This window comes from Nicotiana attenuata, chromosome 2 (assembly GCF_001879085.1).
Source record: "Nicotiana attenuata strain UT chromosome 2, NIATTr2, whole genome shotgun sequence".
Lineage (NCBI taxonomy): Eukaryota > Viridiplantae > Streptophyta > Magnoliopsida > Solanales > Solanaceae > Nicotiana > Nicotiana attenuata.
The window spans coordinates 26,017,873-26,031,124 of record NC_031990.1 but is presented as its reverse complement, the minus strand read 5'-3'; the positions used below and the strand labels follow the sequence as shown (position 1 = coordinate 26,031,124).

General features: G+C 43.1%; 1 protein-coding gene across 1 annotated transcript; it reads left to right on the top strand.

Annotated features, from left to right (window-relative positions):
- On the top strand, positions 10,836–11,673 carry LOC109205842 (basic leucine zipper 43-like). Its single transcript, XM_019368601.1, has one exon. The coding sequence runs from the start codon at positions 10,927–10,929 to the stop codon at positions 11,503–11,505; it is 579 nt and encodes a 192-aa protein (XP_019224146.1). The 5' UTR covers positions 10,836–10,926; the 3' UTR covers positions 11,506–11,673.

Genomic DNA, 13,252 nt, shown 5'->3' with positions numbered 1-13,252 from the left:
CCCCCCCCCCCGGGGTTCAGTTCATCCTAATAGATTGGCGACCAAGCCCCGAAGGATACAGAGAGGGAATCAAGATTGAACAAGGGACGGTATCAGCCATATGTCGATCGGAGAAACAACGGTTTGGGTCGTAACTCTCCTCGGAATGATCGGAGAAACAATCGAGGTCAAAGCTCTCAGGGACTCATGAGTAAGAATGGGTTCGATAAACACACCGACCCCGCGGAGGCACCTCGATTGTCAGAGTATAATTTCAGTGTAGACGCATTAGGATTGTGTAAGCTATTGGAAGAATCAAAGATACCGGGTGGCCTAGGCCTATACAAACCGATCCCTCTCAGAGTAATCCAAACTTTATGTGTAAGTATCACGGCACACATGGACATAGTACCGAAGACTGCAGGCAGCTAAGGGAGGAGGTAGCTCGATTGTTCAACGAGGGTCACCTTCGATAATTTCTCAGTGATCGAGCTAAGAATGACTTTAGGGAGTGAGATGCAAGCAGGAAAAACGAGTAGGAGGAACCACAACATGTAATCCACATAATCGTTGTCAGTGTTGATGTCCCACAAGGACCTGTGTTCAAACGCACCAAGGTATCGATCACCAGAGAAAACGGACTCGGAGCTATGTGCCCAACGATGCCTTATCATTCTATGACGAGGAAGCGGAAGGCATATCTCAGCCGCACAATGACGCCCTGGTAATTTCTATCCTTTTAAATAAAATTCAAGTTAAACATGTTCTAGTGGATCCAGGTAGCTCAGCAAACATAATCTGATCGAGGGTCGTAGAACAGCTCAGCCTACAGGATTAGATTGTACCTGCATCCCGGGTCCTAAATGGCTTCAACATGGCAAGTGAAACAATAAAAGGGGAGATAATCCTGCCAGTCAACATAGCTGGGACCATACAAGATACAAAATTCCATGTCATCGAAGGCGATATGAGGTATAATGCACTCCTCGGGAGACCGTGGATACACAACATGAGGGCGGTACCTTCAACTCTTCATCAGATGATGAAGTTCCCAACGGAGGATGGTGTGAAAACGGTCTACGGAGAGCAACACGCTGCAAAGGAAATGTTTGCAGTCGATGAAGTGACGCTGGTACCAGAGCCTTCGACCTCGGAGAAGTCGAGCACCAAAGGTAAGCATGCGGCTAAATAGCAATCATCGCTCCCAGCCTCGACGGAATCGGAGCAATAGGTAATCGAGGACGAAGAAGAGGATTTCCTTACTCCTAGAACCTTCGTCATTCCCGAAAAGTCCGATGCAACCAAATCAACTGTCGAGGAACTGGAGCAGGTCATACTGATCGAACACATGCCCGAGAGAAAGGTATACCTGGGAACGGGATTAACCCCCGAACTCAGGAAAAAACTCATTCAATTTATTATTGATAATATGTATTGCTTTGCTTTGTCCCATTTAGATATGACAGGGATTCCACCGGAAATAACAACACACCGGCTAAGCCTCGACCCTAGGTTTAAACCGGTAAAGCAAAAAAGAGGCCCTATTTCGAGGTGAAACATGCATTCATAAAGGACGAGGTAACCAAACTTCTTAAAATAGGGTCTCTTCGGGAGGTAAAATACCCCGAATGGTTAGCCAACGTAGTTGTAGTTCCTACAAAAGGAAATAAACACAGAAGGTGCGTAGATTACAAGGATTTAAACAAAGCATTCCCAAAAGATTCTTCCCACTGCCCAACATCGATTGTATGATCGATGCCACGGCTGGCCACGAGATCCTAACTTTTCTCGACGCCTATTCTGGGTACAATCAAATTTACATGAACCCGGAGGACCAGGAAAAGACCTCGTTTATCACTAAATTTGGAACCTATTGTTAATTACAACATAATGCCCTTCGGTCTAAAAAATGCAGGAGCTACATACCAACTCTTAGTTAACAAAATGTTCGAAGAACAGATAGGTAAAACAATGGAAGTTTACATTGATGATATGTTGGTTAAGTCCCTGCGCGCAGAGGACCATTTAACTCATTTGCAAGAAACATTCAAAATTTTGAGAAAGTACAACAAGAAGCTTAACCCGGAGAAATGTGCCTTCAGTGTCGGCTCGAGTAAGTTCCTCGACTTCATGGTGTCGAATCGGGGTATCGAAATCAACCCCGACAAGATCAAGGCCATCGAAGATATCACGGTCGTGGATAGTGTGAATGCCGTGCAAAGGCTAACTGGATGAATAGCTTCCTTGGGTCGATTCATTTCGAGGTCATCAGATCGAAGTCACCGGTTCTTTTCCTTGCTCAAAAAGAAGAATGATTTCGCGTGGACCCCGAAATGCCAGCAAGCCTTGGAAGAATTAAAGCGATACTTATCAAGCCTGCCTTTGCTTTCACACCCCGAAGGTAGATGAAAAACTTTACCTATACTTGGCAGTATCGGAGATAGCGGTAAGTCGGGTACTAGTTCGAGAAGAGCAAGGTACGCAATTCCCTGTTTATTATGTAAGCCGAACTCTAGGAGATGCAGAAACTAGATATCCTCACTTAGAAAAATTAGCACTTGCATTGATAAACGCATCTAGAAAGCTAAAGCCATATTTTCAGTGTCATCTATGTGTATTAACAACTTACCCCCTTCGAAATGTTTTGCATAAGCCCGAGCTATCGGGCCGGTTGGCCAAATGGGCGGGAATCGGCCTGATTCTATCTCTTTTCGTTGCGTTTGAAGAAAGGAAGGATCCCAAAGAATTCCGTCGAACTTAGCGGGTACGATATCGAATATCAACCCCGAACGGCCATCAAGTCGCAAATCCTAGTCGACTTCGTGGCCGATTTTACGCCGACCCTCGTACCCGAAGTGGAGAAAGAACTCCTACAAAGATCGGGTACATCATCGGGGGTATGGACCCTTTTCACGGATGGTGCCTCGAATGTGAAAGGGTCCGGGCTCGGCATTGTCTTAAACCACCTACGGGTAGTACCATTAGACAATCTATCAAAACTTCTAGGTTGACTAATAATGAGGCCGAGTATAAGGCCATGATTGCAGGTCTCGAGCTAGCTAAGAGCTTGGTAGCAGAAGTAATTGAAGCCAAGTGCGATTCACTGTTGGTAGTAAACCAAGTAAACAAGAGTTTTGAAGTACGAGAGGATAGGATGCAATGGTACTTGGATAAGCTACAGGTAACTTTGCATCACTTCAAGGAGTGGACTCTAGATCATGTGCCACGAGAACAAAATAGTGAGGCCGATGCACTTGCTAATTTGGGGTCCTCGGTTGAAGAAGATGATATCGTCCCGGGGACTGTCGTCCAGTTATCGAGGTCTATGGTTGAAGAGGGACATGCAGAGATAAATTCGACGAGTTTGACTTGGGACTGGAGGAATAAGTATATCGATTATTTGAAAAATGGAGAACTCCAATTGGACCACAAAGAATCAAGGACCCTATGAACCAAGGCCGTTAGGTTCACATTAGACGAAGATGGAACATTGTACAAAAGAACGTTCGATGGGCCATTGGCGGTATGTTTAGGGCCGGGGGACACCGATTACGTTCTACGAGAAATCCACGAAGGTACTTGTGGTAATCACTCCGGCACCGAGTCTTTGATTCGCAAAATTATCAGAGCAGGGTATTACTGGGACAACATGGAGAAAGATACTAAGGAGTTTGTCAAAAACTGTTATAAGTGCCAACGATTTGCAGCGAAGATCCATCAGCCCGGAGAACTACTCCACTCGGTCCTATCCCCGTGGCCTTTCATAAAATGGGGAATGGACATGGTCGGTCCTCTACCAACGGCCCCAGGCAAAGATAAGTTTATTTTGTTTATGGCTGATTATTTTTCCAAATGGGTGGAAGCACAGGCCTTCGAGAAGGTCAGAGAAAAAGAATTTATTAACTTCATCTAGGACCATATCATATTTCGGTTCGGGATACCTGCCGAGATCGTATGTGACAATGGAAAGCAGTTCGTCGGCAGCAAGGTCACGAGGTTCCTCGAAGCACATAAAAAAAAGAGGATCTTATTAATACCGTACCACCCAACTGGAAATGGACAGGCCGAGTCCACAAACAAAACTATCATCCAAAATCTAAAGAAAAGGTTGGACGATGCGAAGGGAGAATGGAGAGAAGTTGTACCCGAGGTCCTTTGGGCATATCGAACAACATCGAAGTCTAGCACGGGGGCTACTCCTTTTTCTTTAGTACATGGCTCTGAGGCCCTTATCTCTATCGAGGTCGGAGAACCCAACGCCAGGTTTTGACATGCATCGGAGGAGTCAAATCACGAGGCTGTGAATACTAGCCTCGAGCTATTAGATGAAAAACGAGAAGCAGCACTTGTTCGGATGGCCGCACAGAAATAAAGAATCGAGAGATAATACAATAGAAGGACCAACCTTCGACACTTTGGAATCGGGGACTTAGTTCTACGAAAAGTCACCCTCAATACTCGAGATTCGAATGAAGGGAAACTAGGCCCGAATTGGGAAGGACCGTACCGAGTCCTCGGAGTTGTCGGCAAAGGGTCTTACAAACTTGGCACGATGGAAGGTGAGCAATTGCCAAACAATTGGAATGTATCATTACTCAAACGATTCTATTGCTAAGGTATGACTTTCCCTTTTTGTCCATTTGAACTTGAAACTAACCCATTGCAGGTGTTCGATCGAAGCTATCAAAGGCACCTTTTTACACGAAAGCCTTAGGTTTTAAAGCATGTGTTGCACTCTTTTTCCCTTAAATCGGATTTTGTCCCAAATGGGTTTTACCGACGAGGTTTTTAACGATGCAACAATTATGTGCTACCTAAGGAGAACTCAACAGTATCCAAGGCTTCTTTTCAATCAACCTCGAATACTGGGGGGCATCACCCTCGGAGGTTATATTTTTGAGGAAAACACTCCACCCCTAAGAGGGCCTCGATAGGAGAACTTTGTAATGGGCCAAACAGTCAGATGAACCGTGTCCATGTAGAATAATCGAGCCCCGACGGCAAAACATGTACGCATGTACCGATTATTCAAAGAAGCATTCGTTCTATATCAAAACACTTTGTGTCTCAAAGATGTCTGCTATTATACGAGTTTCATACTTATAATCCTACGGGAAATGGCTCAAGAGCTAGAATGCAAATGCACCCCGAATACTCGGGACTGTCATCGACAGTCAACACATCCGAGTCATCAAAAAATCGAACTCATAAGACCTTAAAGAGGCATCCCCTTGATATAAAGGCCAAGTCCATCATACTCGGGGACTAACCTTTCGAACAAGTTCGAAAAGTTATCGGGAAACAAGTCCAAGAGACATACCCGAATGCTACGGCTATATTAAAGACTACGGTCATATAAAAAGGCTACGTCTGAAATAATGCGGCTCGGAGACGTCCGACTTCCGCCATAAATTAAAGGCCTTCAAACACTTTGAAACAACCAGTTAAATGAGGCTACCCTCGGCAAAGGCAAATGATAAAGGGGCTTTGATAAAATCAGCCCTCGAATAATTTAAAGGATTCGATAACATCAGCCTTCGAAAAAACCTCAAGAGGTATTCGATTATCATTATACAAACGAGTTACAAATAAGGTTCCAATCGATCGAACGTTCGAAAAACCCAACGGGCCAAGTCTTTTAGCCGAAAAGAGGGAAAACTTATAGCCACTTTAGAGGCCGAATTGGCCCAACTTAAGAGCCTAAGGGCTGACCTAAAAGAGCCTAAGGGCCAACCTAAAAGAGCCCAAGAGCCAATAGAAAGAGCCTAAGGGGCGAAGCATGCGGATTTCGAGACCTTACTCTCACTCAACTCAGACTCAAAAGTCACATCATCCCGAGCTCACATCAAATCGACTTAAGCTTGGCTCGAGGATTAAACCTTAAGAGGTTCTCTGTTAAAAAGATCGCCCATTGATCAATAAAAAACCTAAGGGTTTATTATATTCTGAGTCCAGGCTAATACTCGGACTGATCATTAAAGTTATGGCATCAAATTTCATTCACAAATGAAGAAGAGATGGAATTCGATACAAATCGAAGATGAATCAAACAGATCCTTTATATTTATAAGAGGTGTTTACAAAATATATTTACAATACCCACGAGGGGTCTTGCACAAAAACACAAAAACAAAACAAAGAAACCTAAATCTACTTCGGGGCCACATCCTCGGCAGCTGCATCTTCGGGGGCCGCGTCTTCGGGAACCTTCTCCTCGGGGACCTCACCTTCGTCTCCTCCGCTTCGGAGCCACTAGCTGAATCCTCGTCATCAGAAAGCAAAGCGACAACCTCTTCTTCCAAAGTCTTTTCTTTTTCAATGTCGGCTGAGAGGTCAAAGCCGCGAGCGTGCACCTCCTCGAGGGTTTCTCTCAGGGACTGTCGCCTGGTATGATCAAGTGCACATGATAGCTTAACTTCGGCCGCAGCGGAGATCTCCTGTGCCCGAGTGTTAGCGGCTTGAGCGTCAGCTCGGTACAAAGACACAAATGCCTCTGCATCAAATTTCTCCTTTGCAAGCTCAGCAACGGATTTAGCTTCGAGCTCCTCGATGTTGCGACTTCGAGCTAGGCTTTCCTCCTTTACATTTTGAAGCTGGCGTTCAATTGAAGTCAGTTTCTCCTGAAGAGTATCTTTCTCCGAGGCGAGACGGTCCATGCCTTGTTTCCACCCTAGGGCCTCGGCCTCCTCCATCTTGAGCTCCTCTCGAAGCTGCTCCACCAGCTCGCCCTTCTGCTGGGCCTGCAAAGTTGAAGTGTTAGTCACTTAATCGGACAAATGCATAACAAATCCTCAAAGGGTATATTACCTTTTCAACAAGTTCAGTCTGTTCTCGATGAGCCTTCGCCAACTCAAGTCGGAGATCCCTGATCTCCTCCTCTTTCTGAACATAAAGGCACTTAAGGCCATCCCTCTCTTCTGCGAGCTTCTTGAGCTCAGCCTCACATCAACAAGTTCGGTTCGAGACTTGGAAAATTCTTCTCGATGGAGCGTCACAGCCTGCACAAAAGAAAAATTTAGACTAAGAACAATAAAGATAAAGCGCAGGCCTAATATTAAGGGCAGAAAATTACTTGTTTGAAACGCTGCTAGGCCTCATCAAAAATAAATAAGGCATCTGGGTCGGGACCATCTTCGACCCCTGCAAGGCATTCTCGAAAGATGTCATTCCCTTCGTGGCTCTTTCCCATGTCGGGAGTTCTCATGTTCCGGGAATCTCGGAATTGACCCTCGGAGAACTCAGGACCGGGCGGTGATTCATCCACATTGATGACCCCAAGTGATCACTAGGGACATTCTCTTCTCTTTGGAGAGCCTCGGAACTGGGCCCCTCGGTCTCGCCTTCCAAATGACCTCCAAGACGAGGTGCTCTTTTGCTGCCCGATGGCTCGGTTTGCTCGAACTCCGCTCGAAGATTTCTTCAATTCTAGAATGAACTGCATCAGCCACTATCGGTTTTGCAGTCTTCAAAGCGTCAGTGCTTCCTGTTTTCCAAACTACCAACAGGCAGACATCATCTTCCCCCTCTTCTTCCTCACCCCGAAGACGTTGGGCCGTTTCTGGAGACAGGGCCACGATATCGGCCTTAGGCTTTAGAGCCTTGTTTTTCTTTGGCTTCGGGTAATTTGCAGGCGATCCCCTCTTTAATTTCTTTTCCTTGGAGGGCTTTGGGATTTCCTCTTCACCGGGCGGGGGCGGTCGCATGGCAACGGCGTCTCCGAGGCCTGCATAAAGATGCAGTAAGTATTTCACTAAGGAACACAGGAATGCAAACAAGAGAATTCACCATGGTTTTTAGCCTCCCATCGGCCCTTGGCCAGGTCACACCAGTTGTTTTCCGCATACGAGGAAGTGGAGGCTAGTTGCTGTACCCAACCTTCAAGGTCTGGGACCACACCAGGAAACCAAGTAACAGCTACACCATCGGAAAGGGATTAGATCGATAAAGGGATAAGGTCGAGAAAGAATAAGGAAAGCAGGATATAAAGTCATTACCGATAAACCTGTACTTACGTTTCATGTTCCATTCTTCGGGGAATGGAATCCTCTCAACAGGAATCGGGTCGGAGGTCCTGATTCGGACAAATCGGCGTATCCATCCTCGGTCCTTTTCCTCATCGATGCTGGAGAAGAGAGATTTCGTGGATCGGCGTTGCAGCTTTATCAGGCCACCTCGATAAAGGCGAGGGTTGTATAGCCTGATCAGATGGTCGAGGGTAAAAGGCATCCCCTCGACCTGGCTCGAGAAGTATCTGATCAGATTAACGATGCGCCAGAATGAAGGGTAGATCTGGCCAAGAGACACTTGGTATTGTTAGCAAAAATCAAGAATAACTGGATCTATGGGACCCAGAGCTGGATCTGCAGGACCCAGAGTGAATGGGTAGGTATATACGCTAAAGTACCCTGCTTTATGAGTAGTGATGTCCTCTTTAGGGGAATGGATCACTACATCTTTGTTCTCCTAGTTACAGTCCTTTTTCACCTGCCCGAGCTCATCATCGGTTATCAAACAGATGTATCGGGATATGAGCTCACATCGGCCTGGTGTCGATGCAGGTTTATCGACTTTGAAATCGGATGTTAATTCACACGACGGGGGAATACACTCCTCGATACGAGGTGGCACCACCGTTTCTGCTTCTGGCCGGCCGCGACGATGAAGAGGTTTTTTCTTTTTGGGGAATAGTTTTAGATGTTTTAGCCATTGTGGTTTAGAAATTCAAGAGAAGAGAAAAAGTTGATGATGAAGTAAGAACAAATTGAGAGAGGGGTGAACTCAGAGAAGTTGAAGGAGCTAATGAGATTTTGAGAACGACTTTTTGTGAAATAAGTTTGCAAAATTGTGAAGTTGGACTATTTATAGAGGTCGCTTAAACGTGTTGGGGAAGCCAAATAGCCCACCGTCAGCCGCCTCCAATTAATGACTTTGGGAACTACACGAAAGCGGCCTTGCAGTCACTTCAGCCGCTGACATCACGAGATTGACATCAAGATCAAGGCGCCGGAGAATCGAGGTTCAAATCGTTTCTTATCATCTTATTCTAAGAAACGCGGGGACTATCTGTATACGGTCGAAATCAGGTAAGCCCGATTCCCAGGCTCGAGGGGTCGCCTTAGGCCTGAGTTCGAGTAAGGTCGAGTTCGAGCTCGATGGACCAGACTCGAGCTCGAAGACAGAGTGCAATGTTTGAAGATTGAAGCACGATGAATACCGAAGCCGAGTATGCTCGACCCCGAAATAATGTCGTTATGGATTTGTAACAGAATGAGCGAGATTCCTGCAACGTCCCCAAAATTATGGCGCAAATCCCGGAATAGAATTGTACGATTCCGTAATAGACGGTTAGACGGCTGTCCCAATAAGATTCCCTACTGTAAATGGAAATGTACCTTATTTAGTGCTTCCCTATTATATAAAGGGGACCACAATCATTTCTAAAGATCATCTAATCATTGGCAAAGAATATATTATCTACTTTTCGCTCATTGTTCATCAGAATTGTCCTTTAAAATTTATTGTTCTTGATTCATCTCGAGGTCGATACTGCTTAAGTAAAACTGGTTTGATTCACTTATTTCTTTCATTTATTTTCTATATTCTTGATTATTAATTGGTATTGAACTGAATCACTTATCTTTAAAACCACAAATTAAATTTAATTGTTACTCGTATTTTCGAAGTAAACAATATTATTCTTATCCATGTACCAATCACCATTAAAGAAGCTCACTCAATATGTTAGTCAGTTCGCTGAGGCTAATTCAGCTAAAGGCCAATTTAACAAAAGTTGAGAAGACAGCATTTAGGTACAGTGATGTTAAAGTATATACTAATATAGACAATTACATTTCTAATGTGGGTCCCTTCTATCTCAATCTCAAGTGCCTTTCGACTCATCATTTGTTTAAAATAATCATCAAAATTTTATGCTTTAAATAGTTTATAACTTTTCAATTGACCTAGATTTCGTCATCAATCACAATATGCTATTGGCTGCGAGACTTTAATATGATTTTCAAATTGCATATAGCTTCTCCTGAGATTGACTTCGAACTGTTTTCTTCTTATACCATACCATTCCCACCTTAAATAATTCCTGCCCCAATCATCACAATTTTTTTTTTTCTATGTAAGCATCATTACATGTACTGTTCAGCAATTATCCAAAAACTCAACCTTCATTAAGATTTCATGATAAGCATGTATTAAATGGTCCATATGCATTACATACATGTATGATGCCGTTTCTTTCGATAAATATCAAAGGCGGATCCAGGATTTTAAGGTGATGGGTGCACTAGTGGATTCAGAATTTATATTTGACGGGTTTAAATTTAGTATCTTACCATGAACCCCCTACGTATACACTTTTGAAATTGTAGGTTCCAAATTATATTCTTTTTGAAATTTGAGTAATTTTCACATATATATCGATACTTCGTGCCCAAAATAAGACCGTCTGAAGTGTGATTTGAACTGCCACTTTCACTTGTAGTGGTGCACCCAATAATTATTGCACCATAGGAGTCTTTAAGCATGGGTGCACACACATATATTTAAGTAATTTTAAAGAAATATAACATTGTTATACATGGTTTAAGGAGAGGAGCATGAATTCACGTGAACCCATACCCCTTAACGTGGATACGCCCCTGGTAAATATGAATCAACTATGCCTCAATCCCAACGAGTTGGAATCGACTATATGAATTATTTTCATATATGCCTTCATTGTGTTTCATAAATGAATAAACTATCTCATTATCTGCTTTCATCAGCTCCTCACAGTACAGTTAACTCAATGTGGCTGAATCTGGCCCACTATTCTCAAGCCTTGTGCTCCTATAAAAACCTGCCCATAACTTAAAACCTTAACAAATTTTATGTGCAAACTAAATTAAAGATTCTCTCCAAAAATATTATCACCTTCAATTTTAGTCAATCATGATTTCATCAGAGGCTGCAGCAATCCACTACTTAGCTCAAGAAAACAACCCCTCATCACTTCCCCTTGATTTCGGCTTCATGCACAAAAACTTATCACCATTCCAATACAACACATTCTTAACAAACAACAATATACAAAATTATCAGGCCCCTTTTCCTGTTCAAGACTTGAGCCAACAGCCGTCATGCATCAGCAGTAACTCGACCTCTGACGAATCGGAGGAACAACAAATCAGAATTATCGATGAACGAAAGCAGAGGAGAATGGTATCTAATAGGGAATCAGCTAGAAGATCAAGGATGAGGAAGCAGAGACATCTTGATGAGCTATGGTCTCAAGTTCTTCGCCTTCGAACTGAGAATCAGAATCTGATGAATAAACTAAACCAAGTCACAGAATCTCATGACAAAGTCATCCAGGAGAATATGCAGCTCAAGGAAGAGGCCTCTGACCTTCGTCGGATGATTACTGACATTCAAATTGACAGTCCTTTCCATGCTTTCAGTGACCTCGACGAGGTTACGTGCAACACTGCTCATCTCAAGGCTGAATCATCAAACCAATCCACTACATAGAATTTATTTATCTGCTTCTCTGATAATGAGTTGTTTTACTACTAACTTCAAGGATTCAGAGAGCAAAGGAAGAGAAAATGAGAGTGAGCTGGAGATATTTTCTAAGTTTTTCCTCCTTCATGTTGTTAATTCTCTTTTACCTGAATGCAAACATGAGTCTTTAATTCATGTGCTGAGTATCATTTTAGAGTTAAGCCACTGCAGTTTTCATGCGTATATAACTTCATACTTTATACGACAATCACTATATAATAACCATTCACTAATTTTTGTATTATGTTATAATATATAACCTCTATAACAGCACTTCACTATAGCATTCAAAAAATATCGGAACAAACAAGACAGTTATAGAGAGATTTGATTGTACTATTAATTTGGACCTCTCCTCTCGCCGCATAACTCACTGTCTGCACATTGAATCAAAATCTATGAAAGTGAAAACACCAGTATGTCATGATCGACAAATCAAAGTCTCCATATGGTTTGTTTACTACTTCAGACATTAGATTACCACCTGAACTAAAAATAAAAGGGCAGCCCGATGCACTAAACTCCCTCTATGCGCGGGGTTCGCGGAAGATCCAGACCTCTAGGGTCTATTGTACGCAGTCTTACCATGCATTTCTGCATTTCAGATTACCACCTGAACTGTAATATCAAAGTTCTTCAAAATTTTCAACAGGAAAACAAAAACCAAAAGATTTGGCGAGTTGACAAACTAAAAGCATCACTAACATTTAAATTTGCATATGAATTGCAGAACAAAGAAGGTTAAAGGAAATTGAAGTCAGCCAAAGGGTCCCATAATCAGTGAGTCCTGTATTGCACAGAATAGCACAAGCAACAAGACAAATGGAAGTGGAGCTGCTGGTAATGGTGTGGTGGCTCATAATTCAAAGGGACTACTATAAGAAGCAAAACATATTGAAAAGGCAATCCACTATGATTCCAGCTACTGTTTTTAACTTTTCTAAGGACAGAGGACATCAGGTCATGTCATCCAAGAATTTGTGGTTTGTAGACTATACAGAAGAATCCATTCTTCAGGTGTTATTGGTTTGCTTTATTCCTTCTATCTTTCAACGTTTCTTGCGTTAGCAAATCCACATATTCTCAGTCATATGTTACAGGCGCGCGCACACACACTCTCTCTATTATCTACAGTTTCATGTTTCTTTAATTAATAAGATCATAACCCTGAGGGGTAACTCAACTGGTAAAGGCCTGAGGACAAAGTCCTTCAGGTTGCCAGTTCGAGCCCCCGCAGGGCCACTGGAGGCATTACAATCTCCAGGGCCCCGTGGAACTAACCGTGGTGCACGCATTGAAACAGCGGGTCCTGGTGGGTACAGCTAGTCGGGTTCGCAAAGCGATGCCCGGAAACCACCGTTAAAAAAAAAAAAATTAATAAGATCATTTAACATACAACACACTGTTGAGACAAAATAATCCATCCTACTTATTTATGCACTTCCTCTGGAATAATAGGTTATCATGCAAAGAGATATCAACTAGCAATCAAACTAAAATGAAATGTACAGCAGAACACAGACTAATTAACGTAGCAGTGAGCAATCTAACAAAAAAAAGCGACTGATTGTGGTATCAGGAAGGGATCAACAAAAGCTGGGATGATAAAACACACCCCCTTGTTCTAAAAAATTTAAGATGTAAATAGGATAACAAAAATCAAAGCTATTAAATGATATTATGCAACTCATTTAGCACTACACTTGATATTTCT